Raw genomic sequence first — 26,101 nt, 5'->3', positions numbered from 1 at the left:
CACACCCAACATGCATTATAGTATTCCCAATGCCATATGTGTTCCAAGTGTCTATTTTTGCAGGGATTTCTGGTAGACACAACAGCAATACATGTAAATATATATGTTGTGATTTTTTTTTACTTCAGAAGACTGTACGTTGAATATTCTTTTTCATGTAAAACCTGTTATTACAAGTGCATAATTCTTAATAGTGCGTGGAGAGGGCAGGGTGAAGAGTGCAAGGGTATAAGGTTCACCTAGGGCATCTAATACTCTTGCACTGGCTATGAGTTCTGGGGAAGATCTGGAGAGTGAAGGTAAGGGGGTGACAGTTTTTAAAGTTTAGGTCGCTGGAAGGAGAGAGGTTTTTTTGGCAGGTTCAAGATGAACTGAATAAAAGAAGGGGGGGGGGGGGGAGGTAGCACAATAATTGTGTTTTCACAGGGCAGCAAAAAATGTTAGCATCAGCCCACTTGTCCAAACCTCTTTTAAACCCCACTATGCTAGTCACCTAAATCACGTCCTCTAGCAACAGACTCAACAGCTTGACAGTGCTCTGAGTGAAAAAGCACTTTCTATGATTTGTTTGGAATCTGCTGCTTATTAGATTCATGGAGATTCCCCTTGTTTTAGTATTAGTTGAAAGGGTAAATAACCCTCTTTATTAACCCATTCCACCCCACTCATAATTTTATAAACTTCTATCATGTCCCCTCTCAGCCATTTCTTCTCCAAGCTGAAGAACCCTACCCAGCATAGCCTTTCATCATAGGACAGATGTCCTGTCTCCTTAATTATTTTTGTCTTCCTCTGCACCTTTTCTAGTTTTATGTCTTTTTTGAGATGAGACAACCGTAACTACACACAATACTTAAGGTGCAGTTGCATCATGGCTCAATACAGAGGCAATATGACATTTTCCATTTTATTTTCCATTCCTTTTCAGATTATTCTTAACATTCTATTTGCTTTTTTGACCAAAGCTGCACACTAAGCAGAGGATTTCATCAAGGACTCCAAGGTCCTTTTCTTGGGTAGTGATTCCCAATACAGAACTCAGCATCGTATACCTGCAGTTGGGGTTATTTTAACTTTGTGCATCACTTAGCACTTTTCCACATTAAATTTCATCTGTACACTATGGAGAAATAAAAGCATATAACCAAGTACATTATGTATCTACATTGCTGTGTACATAAGGCTTCTCCACTTGATAGCTCTAATGCAAAGAGTGCAATAATGTTTCAATCATAATTTTGAAAAACTTAGTCTACAATATGACAATGCTAAAACAACCATAAATATGCAAATATCCTAAAACTCTTTTTATTAAGCAGTTTAACATGAAGGTCAGGCACTTATATGGGCTTTTGGCATTTTGTAAGCTTTAGGAAACTGATTATAGGTACCCAATATTTCAAATACAAACAACAGTGACCGCCCAATAAATTTTAGTAAATTGTGATAGTTATAAAACCTCATGTGATTATGAGATCATCGAGAAAAATCTAAGGCCAAAAAAGTCTTATTGAAACATGATAAAAACAACCAAATGGTGAATATATGAAAGCAAGTGCATTTCTAATCTACTCTTTTTTCCTTTACAGGTTCTTTTTTTCCTGAATACAAGCCTCCAGAGAACCTTTTCAAGATAATTTTCTGGTTAGGCTACTTAAACAGCTGCATTAATCCTCTTATATACCCCTGTTTTAGCCAAGAGTTTAAACGAGCATTCAAAAGAATTCTCAAAGGACAATTCACAACAAAAAAAAGAAAATATCATACAAGGCATTATTTCTACAGCTCAAGATCTAAACAAACTGCAAAGAAACATGAAAATGAACAACTGGAACAGAAAGTCAGACTAAATTCTGGAAGATCTATCTATAGGCCTTCCCATCCAGATGAAAGTGAGTGGAAGTTGATCACTTCCCTGAAAAATGTCCAAACGTTTAACAGAACTACCTCCCATATATCATATAACAGGGATTATGTATATACACATGGTAGCAAACTACAGACTAATCATCTTGCTGATGAAAAACTTACCTCTTCATCTACCTATGCGAACAGTCATACAAGATCAAAAATACAAGTGTTTACCTTCAGCAATCACTGCAAAACTATTGAGATGTGATATTTTTTTCTATTTCAAAAATGATATAACTAGGCCAGCTCGGTGGCTGTGCTGCGCATGCGCATTGCTATGTGGATAGCCCCTGGTTTGATTCTCACATTGGGTCTTCCACACCCTGGACTAACCTGGGCTGGGGACGCTGTGAAGGCAGCATTCATAGCCCTTGGCTGGGAGGGGTTAATGGTCATCCATAAGGGCAACACCTGATAACCGGATTTAGAGTCCATGATACTGGGTTCTGGAATGAGTCCTGGCTCATGGCTCCCGGTCCCAGAACCATTGCTGTAATGATCAGATTGGGAACTGTGGAAAGAGAGGTCTATGAAAATAGAGGGAAAAAATCCCTGGGTACTTGTGAATAAAGGCTCATGGCACCAAATTCCCAGCACTAGTTGAGCTAGAAGAAACAAGAGAAAGAAGGAACTATCTGGCCAAAAAACAAACTATAGCTCATTATGGGGCTCATATGGACCAGAAAGCACACAAAAACCATCTCTATTGATCATAGCATGGTTTTTCTTTGGCATGCAGAGTACATCTTTTTTATAAAGGGTAAGTTTCAAAGGAACTTCTGTGGGTAAACCAGTGCTTTACCTGCAGAAATGGCCCTTTAGAAAACTGGGACCAACATTTGTGTAAAATTACATGCATATAAGCTGTACGCATATACTTTTACATGCATAAGCAAGAAACATTCCAGGGTTTGGAGTTTGGACAGCATTGGAACTTATACATATAGGGGTAGATTTTAAAAGGTGTGCACGTGCTTCCCAGCGCATGCACATGGACATGCCGGTGCTTACATGTTATAAAATCCCATGTGCGTGGGAATTTATAATCCACGCGCGCATGTGCGGGTGGTGCACGCAGGGGGAGCCAATTTTAAAAGATTATGCATGGTGACGCAATCGGGCCTCCCCGAGTTCCCTCCCAGTCCGCTCCAATTAAGGAACGGACTGGGAGGGAACTTCCCTACCCCCCTACCCATACTCTCTCCCTCTTCCCCTTCTCCTCCCCTCCCCACCCCCTAAATTCTTTCTCCTACCTTTCCTTTTTTTTGTTTTGTTGCTTACTGCTCCATTGGAGAAGAAGCAACCTGCGCGAACCGGCCGACTGCCGGCGCACACTTCCCCATTACAATGGCAAATGGCCGCTGTACCGCCACCTCCAGCCTCGCCCCTCCTTCCGGACCGCCCCTTTCTCTGGGCCTGGCACTTCTGCGCGTAACAGGGGTTACGCACGTGGCCGATTTAAAATTAGGCCAATATTTTCTTATTTTAAAAAGTATGTGTGTAAATTCTCTCGGCAAAACTACATACACCAAATAGCAGGTGTAATTGTGTACACTTGTTTTGCCAGGATACTTTTCAAAGCAGACTGAAAATTCATATAATTTGTGCACACAGGGCCGGATTTTCAAAGCTCTACATGTATAGAATGGCTTATGCAAGCCGGGCCTATTTTCAAAAGGCTGACGACGAGCGTAAAGCCCCGGGACGCGTCTAAGGCCCGGGGCTTTACTATAGGGGCAGTCCCTGGGGTGGGGCATGGGTGGGCAGTCCGGGGGCAGGGCGGGGTCAGAGGCTTCCGGCACAGCAGCCATTTTTTAATGGAGGGGGGAATGATCAAGGCCATTCTCTCTTTCAATGGGGAGGGAGCAGAAAGAATGAAAGGGGGCCTAGCATCAGTCTTCAGGGGAATAAGAAAGTTGAGAAGGGGAAGCCCAGGGTAGGACAGGGCTTCCTCTCCCCCATAGTTAACTGATAGCACACCAGTTTCAGGACACTACTAGTTAACTATATCTCTATGGGAGGTGGTAAATTTACCATAAATTGGTAAATACTGCAGGAATGAGTTTTGAGCTCCTTACCATGGCTTTTATCTATTTAGCATATAGGGCCATGTGAAATTAAATGTGCTGGAGTTATTTTTAGAATGAACTCTGTAGCAGGGGTTATTGCATGCAGTAGCCTCCTTAGTACACATTGTTACTTTTAATACACACACTAGAAGTAGTAGAGTTTAGTATATAAGCATATATTGCTAATATAGGGCCCTATTAGAGAAGGGATGTGTTGGTAGATAATAAACTCAGATAGAACGTTATTATATTACACTGCAAAGTGTTGAGCAAAGGTTCAGTTGATCAATTCAGGTGCCATTCTAATCATCCTGAGCATTTTGAAACCCATAATTTTGTGGCTGAAACCAGATTTTCAATCAAACCAGAATAATATCAGTTTGGAAGGCATGCCATGGATGAAAAAGAGAAAAGGTAAAAGAATCAGGATGCTTTTTTTCTTTTTCTTTGATTTAAAAAAAAAGTAGGGTGCATAATTCTCAGTTTCAGATCTAAAATTTAAAAAACAAAAATTACCCTTGTATACCGTTATTGGTCAAAAATGATATAAATATCAAGATAGGCACAAAACAGTAACAGATGCAAACGTTTAGCGGTCCTGTTCAAATTGTACAATTCAATGAATGTCTAAGTAGACTGAAACTGCCACCTCTACATGGTACAAAGAAACTCATCTTTCTGCAATTTTTAATGCAAAATTAATATTTATTTGCTGATTTTAATGTATTGAAAAAAATAAAACAGTAAATATGGCATGTGCAAAAATTTGGACACTCTTCCAGTTGATTCATTACTACTTTATTTTAAGTTGTTAATATAGTACAAGAAGTTGACTGACTCATTAGGACTTCATTTAATCAGGTGAATCAATTTCACTATTGAACAAATACTCTGACCCTTCTAACTTCTCAGGTTGTGACTGTTATTCTGTCTACTTTCAACAATTATGGGCTCCTCTAAGCAATTGTCTTAGCATCTTAAAATTAAGATATTGTACTTCACTTTTACAAACCAGGAGAAGGCTACAAAAAAAAATCTAAACTACTTCTAGCTAGCAATATCAACTATCAGAAACATTGTTAAGAAATGGAAGTTAAAGTATCTTGTATGACTGTGGCTGAACCACAGGAGGAACCATGTCTATCTTTTTCTCACTCACACACTTTCTCATGGGTGTGCTTACTATTGGATGTTCGTGCTCCAAGGAACCCCTCCAGTTCCAAGAAGACATTGGGCATTCAGTGGGGTGTTCCAAACTCAAACTTTACTGTAACAAAATATTCAACACAATCACCTGATACTCTTCAATTAATCTTCAAAAAATCTAGATGTTCTTTTGGTCACAGTTCTGCTCAATGAGTATCCCTCAAGGTGGCAGGCTCTAGGAAAATCCATGCCCTCCAGGTGGTGGATGATAGGCTCCCCAGTATGAGTACTGAGGTTTTTTGTTCTTGTCTGGAAGTGACTTGATCTTTTCGTTAGAAAGTCCACACTACATCAAACTGAAATCCTTACTCCTTAACCCAAGAAGGAATGATGACAAAAATTCCTCTCAAATAAAATATTCCCTAAAACACAGATTACTTTTCTTCTCATGTGGTAAGGAAACTGCTGTCTCTCCCTGGTTAGGAGCAAAGATCTTCTTTTTCAACCCTCCTCCAAGCAAGAGGAAAATCCCTCCCCAAGAGCAGGAATAAAAAAAAATATATAACTTCAACATAAAAATCCCAAAGCTGCTCCAAACCCAAGAAAAACCTTGCCAGACCAGTTGGGTACTGGGCCAGGATCTGCCTCTGGACCTTTCCCTTGTATCAAGCTATGAGGCCTAAAGTGGGAGTCACTCCACTGACACGCCTCTTCCTCCAAACTCATCAAAAAAATACCACACACTACTGAGCACCCTCCAGCAGTTAAGCAGTTGAGAAACACTATCCTCATAGGAGGTGCTGATTGGGAATGGAATGCTCCCCTCCTCTCTACCTACCCAAGGCCTGTTCTAGGAACATCTACTAGAAACCTAGGGAGTCTCTATACCTATAATTTCCATTTCTTAACAATGTTTCTGGCAGCTGAAATTGCTAGCTAAAAGCATTTAGAAATTTTTAATAACTTTCCACTGCTTTGTAAGAGTGAATTATCTTCATTTTCCAATTGTCAGAAAGCTCCTGCCTTGAGGAGCCCATGGTTGTTGAAAGTAGGTAGAACAATCAAAATCTGAGAGGTTACTTATTTACAAACATTTGATTTTCCACTTTTTGCCAGGGATGATCTCAATACCCACTTCTTAATTTTATCTTTTCTTCTTTTTTTCTTATCTTCTTTGATTCTACATTATGTATCTCTAAACCAGAGTAAAAATTCACAAATATTCTGTATAGGCAAAAATCCTTCTTAAAAAAAAAGGTTTTTGTGATAGAAAGTGGTTGTTTCATAAACATCAAAGAGTACCATCCAGGTTACCCTCGCTCTTGTTTGTAATCACAAACAAACCACCGACCACCTTATATTTATTTATTAATTATTTTCTCAAAAAATCTTTAGAATTCATTGTGAATTTTTGTCTAAAAAATGGGAACAGTTCACCACTTGAATGTTTTAGAAGGCAAAAGTTTTCATTAAATATTAATCACTTCCCATTTGTTATATTTGTTATTCTCGACAAAATTGCAGAATACTTAGCTCAATCCATGCTGTTAAATGAGCCGCTGAGAAAACAGTCCATGGTAGTGTTTTAGCCCGACATGGCCAGGTTTTGAAACATCTTCTTCTTCAGGGGAAACCGCTTACCCACAATTCATCTCAGCTCAGCCTCAGTTAAAAAACATTGGCATGTGTTGGCATTTCATGAGGTTTTCAAGGAGTTGCCTTTGTTCGCGACCACGCAGGGTCCTAATATCAGCGACATGGTAGTAAAAACGAGCATGAAGAAGAACTACGCTGTGGTACCTCTGGGAGGGGGACACCAAAAATGTGGTTCATGTACAGTATGTGACAACACTATCGAAGGAGATGTGTGGGTTGATCCAAACACTGGTCGAAAAGTGAGGCATACTCATTTGACAGATTGCATGTCTAACAATGTAATATATATAGTCGTATGCAGTTGTCCTAAGGTGTATGTAGGACGAACAAAAAGCTGTCAAATTACGAATGATGGAACATAGGTCTAGAATTTACAACAAAATACTGTTGGCTCCGTTGGTGGGACATTGTATAGAACAAGGACATAATTTTGTTGAATTAATGTGGACAGTGACTGATACAGTTGTTAGCACTACTGCTTTTGTAGACACAGCGACACTTCTCAATTACAGAGAACAACTTTGGATTCACATATTGAAAAAGGAATCCCCGGCAGGATTGAATGACCAGGTTGACTGGTTATCATTACTTTGATGTTTCAATTGGCACTTCATGTTTAAAGGGAAAGGTGGTTTCATTGATGTCTACAAAAGGTCACACGATTTTGTCCCTTTAAAAAGAGGATGCTGTGAATGGGAACTTAGGTTTGCCATCTTTGAAGAAGGTTGATGCAGCACTTAGTGAGTGAGAAGAAAGATGTAAGAAAAAATGATTGAATAGTATATTGGTGAACTGAGATGAGTTGTGGGTAAGCAGTTTCCCCTGAAGAAGATGTTTCGAAAACTGGCCATGTCAGGCTAAAATGCTTCCATGGACTGTTTTCTCAGCAGCTCATTTAATAGTGTGGATTGAGCTAAGTATTCTGTGATTTTGTGGAGAATAACAAATGGGATGTTTTAGAAGTTCACCACTTCTAAAACATTCAAGTGGTGAACTGTTCCCATTTTTTAGACAAAAATTCACAATGAATTCTAAAACTTTGTGAGAAAATAATTAATTAATAAATATAAGGTGGTCGGCGGTTTGTTTCTGATTACAAGCAAGAGCAAGGGTAACCTGGATGGTACTCTTTGATGTTTATGAAACAACCACTTTCCATCACAAAAAATTTTTTTTCAAGAAGGATTTTTGTCTAAATAGAATATTTGTGAATTTTTACTCGTTTAGAGATACATAGGGGTAGATTTTCAAAGGGTTACATGCGTAACCCTTTAAACCCCCCCCCCCGCGCGTGCCGAACCTATTTTGCATAGGCTTGGGATATGCGTATGTCCCGGGGCTTTGAAAAAGGGGCGGTCCAGGGGCGGGGCGGCGGTCCCAAGTCTTCCGGTACAGCGGCCATGTCGGAGGTCTGCGTGCCGGCAGCTGGCTGGCAGGCGTAACTCCGAGGAATAAAGTAGGGGGGGAATTTAGGTAGGGCTGGGGGATGGGTTAGATAGGGGAAGGGAGAGAAAGGTGGGGGGGAGCGAAAAAAAAGTTCCCTCCAAGGCCACTCCGATTTCAGAGCTGTCTTGGAGGGAACGGGGAAAGCCATCGGGGCTCCACTTGGGCTCGGTGCGCGCAAGGTGCACAAGTGTGCACCCCCTTGTGTGTGCCGACCCTGGATTTTATAACATGCACGCGGGAACGCGCGCATGTTCTAAAATCGGGTGTACATTTGTACCCCGCGTGAGTAGGATTTAAAATCGGCCCCACAATGTAGAATCAAAGAAGATAAGAAAAAAAGAAAAAATTAAGAAGTGTGTGTGGGTTTTTGTATTTCATTACGGTGATTTTTACTTACATTGGTGGATTTTTGGTTTAGAGATGATCTCAAAGCAGATTACAATCAATATCAAAGGTTAACATGTATATTAATGAAAAGAATGAGTTAGCATTGTGTGTCATTATAATGACAAAGTCCAAGGATAGGGAGAAATTTCATCATCCTACTGAGTTAATTGAATGAAAGCCTGGTTGAACATCCATGCATTTGATTTTTTTTTTTGGAAAGTAAGGTTAAATGGTTCTAATCAGATGGGAAGTGGAACCTTGTTCCAGATCTTGGAAGGATGGCAACGAAAGGCCCTCAGTCCTGAGAAGTTCAGTCACTAATGGTCTATTTATTAAAGATTTTTTTCTCATTTTGTGTCCATAGGAAAAATGCTTAGTAAGTAGAGACCACAACAAGAGACTTGGGAGTCATCATTTCTGATGACCTGAAGATAGCCAGTCTGTGTGGCAAAACAGTTTGGAAAGTTAATAGTACACTTGGATGTATAAAACAAGATATCACTATAGAAAGGAAATGTTACCTCTCTACCGGTCTCTGATGAAACCCCACCTTGAGAACTGTGTTCAGTTCTGGAGACATCTACAAAAGGAAATTGACAAGGCAGAGGCAAGTTAAATGATGGCCACTAAAATGGTGCATGCCCTGCACTATAAATTGTGGAAGGTAATGAAGTATGCTCTAAAAGAGTATCCTAATGGTTCAAGCAGTGGGTTAAAAACCAGCAAATCCAGGGTTCAAATCCTACTGCCACTTCTTGTGACCTTAGCCTGCTATTGGACGTGCATTTTCCCTTACCCCTTATTCAGTAAGGGGCGGAAAACGCGCGTCCAACCTGTGGCACCTAATAGGGCCCTCAACATGCAAATGCATGTTGAGGGCCCTATTAGGTATGCCCGCGCGATACAGGAAGTAAAATGTGCAGCCAAGCCGCACATTTTACTTTCAGAAATTATCGCCTACCCAAAGGTAGGCGCTAGTTTCTGCCGGCACAGGGAAAGTACACAGAAAAGCAGTAAAAACTGCTTTTCTGTGCACCCTCTGACTTAATATCATGGCGATATTAAGTCAGAGGTCCCGAAGAGTAAAAAAAGGAAAAAAAAAAGGAAAAAATTTTTTTAATGAGCCGGCGGCTGTCGGGCCGAAAACCGGACGCTCAATTTTGCCCGCGTCCAGTTTCCAAGCCCATGGCTGTCAGCGGGCTCAAGAAACGATGCCGGCAAAATTGAGTGTCGTCTGTCAAGCCCGCTGACAGCCGCTGCTCCGGGTCAAAAGAAGGCGCTAGGGACGCGCTAGTGTACCTAGCGCCTCCTTTTGCCCATTTCTACCGCACCACCTAATTTAAATACAGAATCGCGCGCACAGGCAACTTATTTTTTTTTTTTAATTTAAAAAAATGATGAGGCGTAAACGATCGGATTTCCAACTTATTCAACATAGCTATGTTGAATACGTTGGAAATCGCGATTGTTGATCTAAATAAAAATTTAAACCCCTCACCCTCCTTAATCCCCCCCCCAAGACTTACCAAAACTCCCCAAGCTGGCCAAAAGTTCCGTGAGGGTCCGGGAGCGGACGCGTGGGGAATCACGTGACGTCCGCGTCACGCCGACGTCACGTGGTCCATCGCGGTTCCGCTCCCGGACCCCTCGTTGGACCCAAACGGCACTTTTGGCCAGCTTGGGGGGGCCTCCTGACCCCCCCAAGCTGGCCAAAAGTGCCTTTTGGGCCCAACGAGGGGTCCCGGAGCGAACCCGAGGGGAATCACGTGATGCCGCGTCACTCCGATGTGACACCGATGTCACGTGATTCCCCTCGGGTTCGCTCCCGGACCCCTCGTTGGGCCCAAAAGGAACTTTTGGCCAGCTTGGGGGGGCCTCCTGACCCCCCCAAGCTGGCCATTCGTTTTGAACTTAAATGGAAAATGACAAAACTAAATCATCAATGTAATCAGCCGACACCATTATGAAAGATCGACCAAGTAGGGCAGGAGCTCTTGGGGACTACTCCTGCCCCATTTGACCTTTGAACAATCCAGAAAGGGGTAAGATTGTCTCAGATAGGCACATTAGTGGGGAGCTTTAATTTTTTTAAATGTGTTAGTATTGGGGGTTTTCCTCTAGAGAGAAGGGCCCTAGATCCATTTCCTTTTCTTTCTTTCTTTCTTTCTTTCATGATTTATTTGGGTAGGAAAAACCCTCACACACAAAATGAAAACATCTAAGAGCATACCCCTATTTTGTATTATGTGTTTGAATTAAATTTCAATTTTAAGCTGTTGCTCCTATTGTGACAATATGTTGTTAGTGTAATCTTTTATTGTTTGCTTCTTTTCCTTGCTAGCATGCATGTACATACTGCAAGTTTTAAAGAAATCAAAACCGTGTTTTAGTGTTAACGTTTTCAGAAATACACAAAGCAAATATTAATGCTTCTTTTCATCAAACCTTTCCACGTGTCCTTATCGAGCAGGTAACCTGCAGGACTCTTGGAATCAACTCTGCAGGGGTAGGGAACTTTTGTTTTCCCTATTTTTGCAGAATAGCTACCAAGGTGCATGGATGTGCTGCTACAGACAGATCATTGTCCCTCTCTCCACAGCCTACCCGAAATAGCAGTTGCCTCTTCTACTGGAGCAGGGGTTTGCAGGGATGGAGAAAGGAAGAGGAAACCTGCTGTGAAGTAGGGTAGAGCAGAGAGGACAAAGACTGCTCTATTGTGGGATGGTGAGGCTAAGGAGGAAAAGTAGAGAAAAGAGAGAACAGTGAAAAGAAAGAAGAGGGGACAGACAAAAAAAGGAGAAAAAGAGAGAAATAAGCAAAAGGGCAAAAGATCAAGGGGAACCAGAGTAAAGAAAAAGGAATTCAAAAATGAAAATACTGTAGAGAGAAATGCCGAAAGAATAGTAAAAAAAAAAAATAAAAAAGACCATTTAAGCACTAATTCATAACAGATATTTGGTCCAGTTTTGCATTTGTAAATATTATGCTTTATTTTCAGATTGCTAACATCTTTAAGCTGCTGCTCTGCAATTCACCTAAACCCATGGGAGCAACTATGCTAAAAATAAAATGGGTCACAAACTGCCTTACATAGGACAGGACTTGACATGCAATGTGGGATTCTATTTGTGATGTCATAACCATCCTAAGTCAATTAGATCCAGTGACTCACCTTCTAACATTGTTCCCAGAGGTTCACAAGAACTACAAGATAGCTCCTTATAGGTTTAAAAAAATGGTTCACATTTCTACCTGATTGAGAGTGTGGTACTGTTTGTCCTGTGCATAACCTTAATCATGTCTATTCCTGCTAGTTTTATATATAAGGTTGTGTGTTTTTATTCCATTATAAACTAGTGAATTCTTAGGTGTACATACATGACAATAATTAAAAGTCATACCTAAATGTATTGAAATGTATTAATTATATGTTGTATATTGTCTTGAGCTTTCCTCAGAAAGACGACCCAAAATTTAAATAAAACAAATAATAAAATCATGCTTCAACTGTTCTGAACTTGAACTAGATTAGATGCATAAACATAATTCAAACTTTAAAACAAAAAGAACCGTTTAGCAAAATCATATTATTAGGTGCCACAGTTACAATGCTTTGAGAAGAATCCTGCTTTCTGATTGGCTATGCTGCCTAGAAAAAGTGTATAGCTGAAAAATGACAAAACTAAATCATCAATGTAATCAGTGTTGTTAAATGTCTTAAAGTGCTAAATATTATAGCTTTTCCATATTTAAATTGCAATCATGTCATATTTTTACAAAATGACTGTCTGCAGTCAAGCAAGACCATCCAACAAAGACTTTTCTTAACCAATAATAAAAAAAAACCTTGAACTCATACAAAGGCAATCATAAATTAGAAACATGCTGTCATTTTAAAATGACATGAAAACAAAGATGTTTGTGGAACTTTGTGTTGTTTACCATCTGAAATGAAACTAAAAAATCTAATGAAATATCATTTGTCATTTTGTTTCTATTCTTATCAATGGGAAAAGCAATGAATGCTATATTTTTACTTATAACATTGTGGTTTTCTATCCAATTTTTATGAAGTTTGCAAGCAGCATCAGCAGAGGCAACAGCACCCCAAGGCAACAAAGGAGGGACAGGGCAGTAGCTGCATTGTTCAATGTTCCAAGACACAGAGAGGGGGCCACTGCTGTGAGGAAGTTCACACTGCTGACACAGGAACCAATATCCACTAAGCCTTAGCACACTTTATTACTATTTTAGTACATTGTTTTAATGCATTAAAAACAGTACTCAGGACCCCTGTCCCAAAAGCCCGAGTCACCCAGACCTGAGAGACCCAAATCCAAAACCCCCAGACCCAACAACCCTATAACCAGAATCCCTGAATATGGAAGCTCTGGACTAACATTTCCAGTAGACATTAATTCTCAAAGGCATTAAAAAACAGTGGAACAAAAAATGGAATGTTATTTTTCAGAGTATCACAGATCTGTACTCCAAAAGTTAAAAATCAACATAAAGGTCATTTAATGCCTAATAATAAATGATTTTAAAGTGTCCTCCCTTCACATAAAAAATGAAATAATGCATTCTAGAGCATTGTACTTGGCCATCAGTAAATTGATTTCTTTGTTCCTGGGTTGAATAGCAACATTTCTTACCAAATCTATTCACTGGTGACAATTCTTTCTTGATGACAGCACAGCAAGATATCTAAGCTGTGGCTCACATGTCCAGCTCCATTATAGCCTTATATAAGCATGTGACGCACATTTTCTTTTACAAAATACATTTTCACAGATCCAAGGTTTAGAAAGCTAAAATATCTCTGCACAGATTTTCTTTTTTCACAAATGTCAGAAAAGATGTCATTGCCACTCATTTTTGATCCAAAGGCACTATTCTTCACAGATTTTTGCTAAATGTTTTTATTTGAAATTTTAGTAATACTGTAGGTGGATTTCTTCTTATGAAATTATACATGAATCCATTAATCTTGATTGTCAGTAGGGTTGCTTCTTTAGCATACACATAAATATTCTGAAAGTCAAAAATTTATCTAACTGCTAACATTTTCAGCTTCTTGCAGAAGAGAGAATATGCAAAGACTTTAAAAGTTATGGGCCAGATTTTATAACTTGCACGCGGGCGTAGATTTGTGCGCGCAACCTGGAGTGCACAAATCTACGCCTGATTTTATAACATGCGTGCACAGCCGTGCGCATGTTATAAAATCCGGGGTTGGCATGTGCAAGGGGGTGCATACTTGTGCGCGCCGAGCCCTAGGGGAGCCCCGATGGCTTTCCACATTCCCTCCAAGGCCGCTCCGAAATCGGAGCGGCCTCGGAGGGAACTTTCCTTCCGCTCCCCCCCCCACCTTCCCCTCCCTTCCCCTATCTAACCCACCCCGCAGCCCTACCTAAATCCCCCCTTACCTTTATTTCAGGAGTTACGCCTGTCTCCAGCATGGCTGCTGTGCAGGAGGACTCTGGACCGCCCCCGGACCGGCGCCCCGCCCCCTTCCTGCCCCTTTTTCAAAGCCCCGGGGCTTGCGCACGTCGCCAAGCCTATGCAAAATAGGCTCGGCACGCGCAGGAGCAGGTTTTCGGGATTACGCGCGTAACCCTTTGAAAATCTGCCCCTATGTGTGGTAATTCCAATTTTTAGCCATTCATTAGATTTACATTTAAATCCTGCTTTTTCCAAGAGGATGCAGGGCAGGCCAGAGCATTAGGTGAACTAAGCGGCCACCTAGGGCGCAGGAAGTAAGTGGAGCAGCAGTGGCGGTAGAAGCGAGGGCGCCAATTTTTAAAAGAGCAGAGAGGCTGGAGTCACAATGGGGGAAGTGAAGGTATGGCGGTTCGGTGTTTTGTGCAGTTCGGAGAATCAGACATGTCATAAGAACATAAGAATATGCCATACTGGGTCAGACCAAGGGTCCATCAAGCCCAGTATCCTGTTTCCAACAGTGGCCAATCCAGGCCATAAGAACCTGGCAAGTACCCAAAAACTAAGTCTATTCCATGTTACCGTTGCTAACAATAGCGGTGGTTATTATATAAGTCAACTTAATTAATAGCAGGTAATGGACTTCTCATCCAAGAACTTATCCAATCCTTTTTTAAACACAGCTATACTAACTGCACTAACCACATCCTCTGGCAACAAATTCCAGAGTTTAATTGTGCGTTGAGTAAAAAAGAACTTTCTCCGATTAGTTTTAAATGTGCCACATGCTAACTTCATGGAGTGCCCCCTAGTCTTTCTACTATCCGAAAGAGTAAATAACCTATTCACATCTACCCATTCTAGACCTCTCATGGTTTTAAACACCTCTATCATATCCCCCCTCGGCCGTTTCTTCTCCAAGCTGAAAAGTCCTAACCTCTTTAGTCTTTCCTCATAGGGGAGCTGTTCCATTCCCTTTATCATTTTGGTAGCCCTTCTCTGTACCTTCTCCATTGCAACTATATCTTTTTTGAGATGTGGCGACCAGAATTGTACACAATATTCAAGGTGCGGTCTCACCATGGAGCGATACACCACCTTGAGTGGCTGCAGACCCTTGCACTGACACTGAGAGGATGAAAGAGACTAACAATACAATAAAATATACATTAAGTACAAAACCATATTACAATACATTTTAGCTAGAAATAATCAAAACTAACCATAAAACCCTCCCCAACCTCTCCTAAATCCCACTCTCTCACAAAAAGGCCTGGATATCCCACTACCCCAGCAATCAATCAACAAATTACTTTCCTAAAAATCTCATAGCTAACACACAAATTTCAGCTACTATAACAGATATCAATTATCGGTCTAAACAAATGTCCTTAGCCCTCTATATTCCCAAAAGGGCCCCTCCAACAGCAGTGTTATTGCCGATTTAAAAGGCCAGTACAATGACATCAAGGGACATCTCTTCAGCACAGCTGGTTCCTGCAGCTCTACGGAGGATCCAAGAAGGGCTGACCATGGTAAAAGAGCCCCAGAAAGGGCCCAGTTCTTCACACTGACTTCCACTGTGGTAAAAATGCTTGGTCTTCAATGTATGCAAATGATCTCATGCATATTCACTGTGAATATCCTGAAAAGCTGGCTGGCTGAGGGTTCTAAGACTTGAAATCTTTGATTGCTAAAAGCACACGGAAACAGATCACAATTTTATTCTAGTGAGCATATTCAATTACAGGTTCTATATGTATAAATGATCAGGATAAGCTATCTTTTGGCATGTGTACCAGAGGGCAGCCCATGAGGCTCTGTTTTCTGGCAATTGGGTGATCATGAAATGCAGATGCAGAAAATGAAAACTGTCAAACAGCTTCCTCTTCTACTCAAATCTTGTGTTGGTACCAGTATTGCAGCATTGACAGGCACAGATCTATGACTTAATGTGTTGCCCTGGCTCTTACACTCAGAAATGACAGATGACACAGCACAACATTAGGCATCACGGAGAAGAGGCAGCATAGGAGATATCTGCCTGTCTGATGAGGCAGAATTCCATATAAACGAGCGCAGGAAGAATGAATTTGGATTTGTATGATGGCGCTTTCTCTTCCTTGCCCCAAACCTGTCTTGGCAACTCTACTGCCAGTCAGGTTTTCAGGATATACATATTAAATATGCAAGAGAGACATTTGCAAGCACTGGAGATTCAGTGTGTGCTAGTTTATCTCATGCATATTCACTGTGGATATCCTGAAACCCGGACTGGCAGTGAGGTCACCAGGACAGGGTCCCAAACCTCTGATCTAGAGAGTAACAGCTAGAATATACATTAATCATGAATATTCTGTAAGTTTAAATCACATTTGGTAGCAAGCAGCAATATTACTTACTGCACTGACCCTATTTCCATTATTACAAATATTTAAATTAGGCCTAAGAAAACCAAAATGATTTGACTAGTAAACAGTGCAAAGGTAATAGTAAACAGTGCAAAGGTAACATGAAAGTCATGTGGGAGCATATCTGGAGGTTTGAAGCTGAAAAAGGAGATCATGATGAGAAGCTACTGAGGAAGGTTGAATTCTAAAAAAAATGAGATTCAAAGCTTGTGCAGAAGCTGTGCAGGAGGCCAAACAGCAGGGATTTAGACAATAATGAGCATATAATGAGGTATTGAGCTCTCCTGGCTCTGAGCCACAGCCTGCACTATCAGCCTCTCCATGAACATGCATGAACCTCATTATCCTCTTTCCAACATGCAAGGTCACTCCAATGTCATTGGTCCACTATAGGAAAAGGCAGGGAAACAGCAGTTAGATCAGAGTGAATGTAACGCAAAAAGCATACTCACATCAACATGTATTCAGCCACACGCCATAGAAATCAATGGGGAAAACCCCAGTACTCACATACACCTACAAACCACTTATAGGAAGAAAAAGAAACTGCTGGCCTGGATCAAAATATCAGGACACTTTTTACCATGTACACATCCTTTATTCTCTGTACTTCACTAGTATTCACAGGAATCTGGCCAAGTGCACTTTTCCCCTTAATCCTCACTTTTGCTGCCATAGCCTCACAACCACTTTCCAAACATCGGCACAGGCCAGCAAGCCTAAGGGCATCGGACACTGAAGCCTCATTTGTCATACACTAGGGCTTCATACACCACTGCCATGCTTCTTCAGCACCTATGCCATAGAGGGAATTCACTCCTCATGAATCCCTCTCCTGCTCTAAAACAGAACCATTTCAAAATCTATCCTGACACTTTTTGCCTATTCCATTCTAAGGGAATATGGTAGAGCAGTGAGGGCGAACTCCAGTCCTTGAGTGTCACAAACAGGCCAGGTTTTCAGGATATCCACAATGAATATACATGAGAAAGATTTGCATGCACTGCCTCCATTGTATGCAAATCCATCTCATGCATATTCATTGTGGATATTCTGAAAACCTGGCCTGTTTGTGGCACTCGAGGACTGGAGTTCACCATCACTGTAAAGGAGAAAAGTAGCAAAGAAATGCAAAATGGTATTTGTCCTCCATAAGATAATGAGAACCACGAGGCCACAAAAGAAATCACCTGGGTGAGAAGGAGAGGATGAACAGCTGTTTGTGGGAGAGCCAGAGATGGAGCAGAACACCATAATGAAGATTACAAGCTTGCTCCATCTCTTGCATGTGCTGAGCAACTTATTTCTGATCCAGCCACATAACTTTTTGCCTCTTTCTAAACACTACAAATAGTGCCCAAATAGCCCCTTTTATGACAGCAGAGTAACTATTCACCAAACAGTGGGCAATTTAACTACTTGGCTCTTACAGTGCAGTTAGTATAGCTGTGTTTAAAAAAGGATTGGATAAGTTCTTGGAGGAGAAGTCCATTACCTGCTATTAAGTTCACTTAGAGAATAGCCACTGCCATTAGCAATGGTTACATGGAATAGACTTAGTTTTTGGGTACTTGCCAGGTTCTTATGGCCTGGATTGGCCACTGTTGGAAACAGGATGCTGGGCTTGATGGACCCTTGGTCTGACCCAGTATGGCATTTTCTTATGTTCTTATGTTCTAATTTAAGTTACTAGATAAAAGCATTAGCTGATAGCATGCCATTTGGAAAAGTCTTGTCTGAAGATGCTTAAACTTGACATAACAGAAGGAATAATTTCCTTATGTTAAATGAGTATTATTGGTGGCATATATCAATACATAAAATAATTCCCATTAAAATGAATTTCATAGGCAACCAATTACGGTATATACTGTTCATATTTATAACACTGGACAGAGGGAAATTCAAGACTTCTGAAGAAAGCTTTCAGTAACTGCATAATATAAATTTTTTCCTAGTTTTGAAAATAAAGACTTGATTTATTAATGCTTTTTCCTATTCTGAATCGATGGGGAAAAAAGCTTAATAAATCAAATCCTAAGTATTCTCTACACCCTTTATTTTAAAATTTATGAATCATATTCTGAACCAAAAAGCCAGTTAATTCAACAAACAGCCTTTTCAGGGCAACAGAAAAAGTATGTTTGAAGACCTACTGGAACCCTTTGGACTTGACGAGACGTTTCCAATCCAGTTCACACACTTTCAGCATTCCTCTTGGCATGAATGATGTTCTCAAAAGCATCAGTAACCGGAGCCCAGTGACTACTTTACAGAATTCAACACAATTTATCAGATACATTAATCTTGTCACTTGACCTTATTTGACTGTTCATTATCTCAGTAGGCTTCTTATAATATACAGTAGTAAATTCCGGGTTCATGAAAGGCGCCAGACTGGCAATACTGGGAACCAAGGTTTTCCATTTATTTAGAGAACGAGTACAGCAAGGTCTGTGGCAGTGCAGCTGTTCCATTGAATACCTTGTCAATTTGCTGAAATTCTGAATGAGGAAAGGACTTCAATCTTCATGTGGAACTATAAATGACTTTACTAACTTAAATAATATAAAAGCATACCAATGTGTATAGTATATGCATGTTTTCTTTACAGCATTTATTACAAGCAAGGAGTGTGTGATAATAAGTAGAACTGTTCTATCTGAAGACTTATAAATAAACTTGCCTGCTGAACATTAAGAAGAATTTCTCCATTGCTTCTTAATATAAAACAGTTCTACTTATCACACACTCCTCGCTTGTAATATTGACCCTCATGAGGGATCCTTTACTCCATGTTCCCAGTTGCATATTCTTTATAGCATTTTTATAGTACTTTGATGATTCTCTACAAGTAACTGTACACAATTAATGATTTAATAACCCCAAAAAACTAATACTGGGCTCTAATTCAAATATCAGACTTAACAAAGAGTATTTGAGTACAACTAAAATTCAAGCATTTTATTTATTTATTTATTTATTTATTTAATTATTTATTTTACATTTTCCATGATTTCAGTGATATACTTAATCTGAAATTTTGTTAATGCTATGAAGATGGCCATTAAGCATAAATTGTAGGAAATGGTGATATTAAGCATATAAGGTGCTCTATGTGCAAATTTACCTTCTTTCTACATGCAATAATAAAATGTAAAAACAAAATAATGTAAGTAAAAACAATGTAATGCAAATAAAAAGGACAATATTATGTTTATAATTAAGGTAGGATCTAGATTTGTTTCATTTACATTGAACAAAAAAGTGGCTTATTTTTATGTCAAATGTGAATTCATAAACGAATGAGGACAAAAATATTCTACATGCAATGCAACCTTCAAACAATGCCCCAAGGGGTATTGACAACTTATATCTTAGGTAATTTTCAAAGGAACTTCTGTGGGTACAGTACTGCTTTAAAGCAGAAAAGTGACATTAGAAACCTACTGCTGAATTTCCTTTCCTTGAGTTGTACCAGTCGTCCTGACATGTATTTTATGTCTCCTTTACCAGCAGATGAAGACAGAAAGCTAAATCTTATACTGATGCCCTCTTCCTCTATATAGCCTGGTGCAGCAGGGGAAGTCATCAGTAGCCCATTGCCCAAACTAGCGTCCAAGTTCTTTCCCTCGTTTCCTTTGTTTTTTAAACCAATACATAGCAAGCAGAACAACATGCTCTTCTCCCCACAAACTGCTCTTCAGATATTTATTATAGCTAAACTTGCACTTTATATTTCTTTTCGGACTTATGTTCCTCTTGGTTCATGAGTGGGCTCTGGACTGGTCTGGCATGATTCAAGGAAAGGAAATTAGCAGGCAGGTTTCTAATTTCACCCAAGTATCCTATCAGACCAGTCCAGACATGTGGGATGTACCCAAATAGTGCTTAATATGGGCAGGAAGAAGCCAAAGCTGCCTTAAGGATGTGCACAACAAATGTTGCATCCCCTCTTGCCTGCAGGTCCAGTCTAATATTTCATGAAGAACTGAATGAAGGCCCATGTTGCTGCCATACAAATATCCTCCAATGCAACTAACCTGCACACAGCCCACTATGTGGCCAGCACTCTACTAGAATGTACCATAGCCTTCCAGGACTTGATCCCTTTCACTATATAGGCTGTCATGATTGTCTCATTTATTTGCCAGGCAATGTATGCTGTAAACATTGCTTCCCCTTTTCAGGGGCCACCGAATAGAATGTCTGACTTTTGTAACAAATTTGTGACCTTCAGGGAACGTAGCTGGATACTACATATATCCAGGAAATACAACTACTTTCTCTCTCTTCCATACAGTGATGACCTGAATGAGGGAAGAGGAATAGTCTCATTCAGATAGAAACCTATTATAACCTTAGGCAAGAAGGATGTTACCTGACAAATCATGTCTTCCTCTCTTGAGAACACCAGGTAGGACTGTTGGGATGACAATATGGGGCAGATTTTAAAACCTACGCGTGCAGCCTACATTTGTGCACGCTACTCGGCATGCACAAACGTACGCCCAATTTTATAACATGCGCGCGCAGTCGCATGCATATTATAAAATCAGGGGTTGGGGCACGCAAGGGGTGCACACTAGTGCACATTAGGACTACCAGATTCCTCACTACATCCCCTCCAACTTATCCAAAATAGTGCGCCCGAATATTAACCAGGACTCCTTTACACAACCACATCACCCCGATCCTGCAATCATTGCACTGGCTCCCAGTAAAGTTTAGGATACAATATACAATTCTGTCTACCATCCATGGCTTAATTCACAACCCGACCTCCACTTGGCTCTGCTCCTTATTACGGATTTATAAACCTGCTCGACATCTACGATCACTCACTCAAAATCTCCTAGATATCCCATCCCCCAAACAAGCAAGGCTAGATGTCACCAGAAAACGAGCTTTCTCGGTAGCCGGACCCATTTTGTGGAACTCACTCCCCAACCCTCTTCGCTCAATTACAAACTCCTCTCATTTCAAAAAATCACTCAAAACTCATTTATTTCAATTAGCATTTAAAACACCTACACAAGACCAAACATAAAGCTTTCCATTGTTTCATTTACAGCCTCTACCAGTTCCACTCATATCATTCCACTCCCCCCCTCCTTTTCCCTCCCTCCGGTCAGTTATGTCTTTAATCTATTTTCATTTTTCTGCCCCATTGCCCTCTCCTTCCTCCCCTCCCATAGCAATAGCAAGTCCCATGGCAACAATTTTTGTTTTATTTATTCTTAGTAAATATCTGATTTATTTTAAGCTAGAATTTGTTCCAGCTACTAATTAATTTTATGTATATTTTAATTTAATTTGATTTTGATTGTTTCTTTATAATTTTATTTTATCTAATGTAAACCACTTTGACAAAATCAATTTTTATAAAGTGGTATATAAATACTTTTAAATAAATAAAAATAAATAAAATAAATTTGCGCGCGTTGAGCCCTCAGGGAGACCAGCTGGCTTTCCCCGTTCCCTCTGAGGCCGCTCCGAAATCAAGCAGCCTCGGAGGGAACTTTCCTTTCCTTCCCCACCCCCCAGCCCTAAAGAAACCACCCCCCCCCCGTACCTTTGTTGGAGAAGTTACGCCACGTGCCGGCAGTCAACCGGCGCGCAATCCCCCAGCCCAGCGGCCCTGCAGAGGCATCTGGCCACGCCCCAGCCCCGGACCACCCCATCCCGCCCATTTTTTCAAGAACCGGGACTTACACACATCCCATGGCTTTATGCGTGCCGCCGGGCCTTTTGAAAATAGGCCTGGTGCGCGTAACCCCCCTATATGTAGTTCTGATGTTCCTATAACCGAACAAATAGCCATCAAGAATACAGTCACTGCGATCCTTCAATGAAATTCTCTTCGGGGGTTCAAAGGGAGCTGCTGACAGGGCTTTCAGATTCCATATTCATATTAATTGAAGCAAACTACATCAGAGTATGATGCCACACAGCCTTCTCTAACTTGGCCTCTATAGAAGAATAGGGCTGCTGTCCGCCCCCTCAGCTGGAATTTGAGGGTGATTGGATTCCCATAGGGTGCAGATGGATCAGATCCAACTACTTTCTTCTTGAGGTGGATCCCTGACACGCTGGGACTAGAAGTCAAAGACAACTGCATAAAGATAGAAAGAGCTGCCTGCCCTATCCTGATTGTGATGGCCCTCGCCGCTCAATGAGGGATGCGAGGGCAATCACAATCAGGATGGGGGTCACACCAGTAGCAAAGAAGCTTCTGAGCAGGGAGCTTGACCCCATTTTCTTAGGTGTGTCTCCTGATGCATTTAGGTGACCTCCTTTATGTTATTTTATTTTTAATTTTTCTTTTCAACACAAGGGTGCTAATGCTGATGGGAGGGGGGAAGGATGGGGGTTGGGTGAGATAGGACTCGTGGGTCTCTCTCACTTTTGTTATCTTTTGTATGCCTTTTAATGGATGTCAACCACATGGCTGGTGGCCAGGCTGGGGAGGCAGTACAGGAAAATTATGTTTCTTACCTGATAATTTTCGTTCCTGTAGTACCAAGGATCAGTCCAGACTGCTGGGTTATGTCTCCCCTCCAGCAGATGGAGTCAGAGAGAAAACTGAAAGCACCTCCCAGATATACTGGTGCGCCACCTGCCGTCCTTCAGTATAATGGATAACAAAGCAGAAGAAGAAAAGAACTCCTCCGCACCCTTAGCCAAAGAACCATTGCAACTGTCTAGCTCAAGTAGTAAGTAAGGTAAAAAAAAAAAAACAGTTCAGAGAAGGCCAACACTAATAGAACGCAATGCGCAAACGACGCGAACAACAAATCTGCAGTCCTAATACATTCCTTCCCAAAAAATTGAGAAAAGGTTCACTTACCATGTTCAAACCAGAAGTGTAATAGAAACGGGATTCGAGCGGAATCTCCTGCACAAGATAGGGCGGGCGTCTGGACTGATCCTTGGTACTACAGGAACGAAAATTATCAGGTAAGAAACATAATTTTCCTTTCCCTGTACGTACCAGGATCAGTCCAGACTGCTGGGATGTACCCAAGCCGCCTCAAATGGGATGGGACCCTGAGAGTCCCGCTCGAATCACACTGCTGCCAAAGAATCAGCCGACGGCCCCCGAACATCAACTCGATAATGTCGGGCAAAAGTATGCAACGACTTCCAAGTGGCCGCCCTGCAAATCTCCTGGCTAGAGACCAGGGTACTCTCAGCCCAGGAAGACGCCTGGGAACGGAGAGAGTGAGCTTTAAGCCCGTCTGGGACGGACTTACCACACCCAATGTAAGTGGCCGCTATCGCGCTCTTCAGCCATCGGGCAATAGTTGCTTTAGAAGCCTGTAAACCCTTCTTGGCTCCCTGCCACAACACGAAGAGATGATCCGACCGCCGAAAAGCATTGGTGACTTCCAAATAATGCAAGAGCACTCGCCGAACATCCAAACGCTTCAAGTCGGACCCATGAGAAGATTGCAGCTCCTTCTCCGAGAATGACGGCAAGTCCACGGACTGATTAACGTGAAAAGCCGATACGACCTTAGGCAAGAACGAAGGAACCGTACGTAACGACACCCCTGAGTCAGAGATACGCAAGAACGGATCCCTGCACGATAGTGCCTGTAGCTCCGATACCCGACGTGCGGACGCTATAGCCACTAAAAACACTGTCTTGAGGGTGAGATCCTTTAATGTGGCTCGCTTCAGTGGCTCAAAGGGCGCGACGGTGAGGCCCTTGAGCACCAAGTTTAAGTTCCATGAAGGACAAGGGACTCTGAGAGGAGGACGCAAATTTCGCACACCGCGCAAGAATCTGGCCACGTCCGGATGACATGCGAGAGAGGAGCCTTCAATCTTTCCCCTCAAACAACCCAGAGCCGCCACTTGGACTCTCAGAGAACTGTAAGCTAAGCCCTTTGTCAGACCATCTTGAAGAAAAGTAAGGATATCCGCTATCACCGCACGACGAGGCTGAACTTGGGCGGCCGCGCACCAGGAGTCAAAAACTTTCCACACCCTGGCATAAGCAAGCGTGGTAGAAGGCCTCCGCGCGCGAAGCAAGGTAGAAATCACCGGTTCAGAATAACCTTTCTTTCTCAAGCGCCTCCGTTCATAAGCCAAGCCGCCAGACAAAAGCGATCCGCCAGATCGAAAAATACTGGTCCTTGACGAAGAAGGTTCGGAAGGTGACCCAACCATAACGGCCCGTCCCCGGCTAGATTGACTAGGTCCGCAAACCATGGTCTTCTTGGCCACTCGGGAGCCACCAGAATCACTGGACCCTGATGGGATTCGAGACGCCTCAACACCTTGCCGACTAAGGGCCAGGGGGGGAACACATATAGTAGGATGTGACAAGGCCATGGAATCGCTAGAGCATCCACCCCCTCCGATCCGTGTTCTCGCCTCCGGCTGAAAAAACGCGCTGCCTTGGCGTTGAGCCGAGTTGCCATCAGGTCTAGTCGCGGCACACCCCATCGCCAGGTGATGAGACTCATCGCCTGGTCCGAGAGCTCCCATTCCCCGGGATCCAAGTACTGACGGCTGAGATAATCCGCCTGCACGTTGTCTATGCCTGTGATGTGAGTGGCCGCGATGCGGGCGAGGTGGCGCTCTGCCCAGGTCATTAACAAGGATGCCTCGACCGCCACCTGCTGACTTCTCGTGCCGCCCTGGCGATTTATGTATGCTACCGTGGTTGCGTTGTCTGTGAGGACCCGAACTGCCCGTCCCCGCACCAAGGGCAGAATCTGACGCAAGGCGAGGCGGACCGCCCTGGTCTCCAGACGGTTGATGGACCACGAAGCTTGGCGAGGGGTCCACGACCCTTGTACCGCACGTGATTGGCAGACAGCCCCCCAACCGGTCAGGCTGGCATCCGTCGTCACTGTGACCCAATCGGGGGGCTCGAGGTCCACTCCCTGTAGCAGATTGTCCGGAACCAACCACCACGCCAAACTGGAGCGCGCCGGCTCCAACAGCGGCAACTGTACTCCGTAATCCTCGGATTTCTGATCCCAGCGCGAAAGGAGAGCCCTTTGCAACGGCCGCATATGCGCAAAAGCCCACGGTACCATCTCCAGAGTAGATACCATATGTCCAATGACCTGCATATAGTCCCAGGCTGTGGGCAAGTGGAGACCCAGCAGCCTCTGCACCTGACACATCAGGTGGTCTATCCTCTGCCGAGTCAGGAACACCTTGCCCACCAGGGTATCGAAACGAGCTCCCAAAAATTCCAACTGCTGACTTGGAACTAGCTGGCTCTTCGCGAAGTTGACCACCCAGCCTAGCGACTGCAGTTGCTGCACCACCAACTGAACCGCCCTGTGGCAATCGCTCTCCGATTTCGCCCGTATGAGCCAATCGTCCAGGTAGGGATGAACCAATATCCCTTGCCGTCGCAGGGAGGCTGCGACCACCACCAGAACCTTGGTGAACACTCTCGGAGCCGTAGCTAGGCCGAATGGGAGGGCGCAAAACTGGTAATGTTCTCCCAACACCATGAACCTCAGATACCTCTGATGCCGTTCCCGAATTCCGATGTGGAGATACGCCTCGGCTAGATCCAAAGAAGCCAAAAACTCTCCCTTGTGGACGGCCGCAATAACAGACCGTAGCGTTTCCATGCGAAACCGGGGAACGCGTAGCGCC

The 26,101-nt window shown here is 42.4% G+C and overlaps 1 protein-coding gene across 3 annotated transcripts in view; it reads left to right on the top strand.

Moving 5' to 3' along the window:
- Positions 1 to 3,070, top strand: part of LOC115095675 (alpha-1A adrenergic receptor-like) — a 124,462-nt gene extending 121,392 nt beyond the window's left edge. The window contains exon 4 of one of the 3 annotated variants that reach the window (XR_003857840.1): positions 1,590 to 1,709. Coding sequence is in view for 1 of the 3 variants with exons in the window: in XM_029609713.1 (XP_029465573.1) it covers positions 1,590 to 2,119 (530 nt within the window). In the remaining 2 variants the exon portion in view is untranslated. Of the gene's footprint in view, positions 1 to 1,589 lie in introns of all 3 variants that reach the window. The other 2 variants (XR_003857841.1, XM_029609713.1) reach the window with 2 other exon arrangements.
- Positions 3,071 to 26,101: the final 23,031 nt, after the last annotated feature.

This window comes from Rhinatrema bivittatum, chromosome 7 (genome assembly GCF_901001135.1).
Source record: "Rhinatrema bivittatum chromosome 7, aRhiBiv1.1, whole genome shotgun sequence".
In the NCBI taxonomy this organism is placed as follows: Eukaryota; Metazoa; Chordata; class Amphibia; order Gymnophiona; family Rhinatrematidae; genus Rhinatrema; species Rhinatrema bivittatum.
Note: the sequence above shows the minus strand (reverse complement) of the source record. Positions and strands in the feature narration are given on the sequence as shown.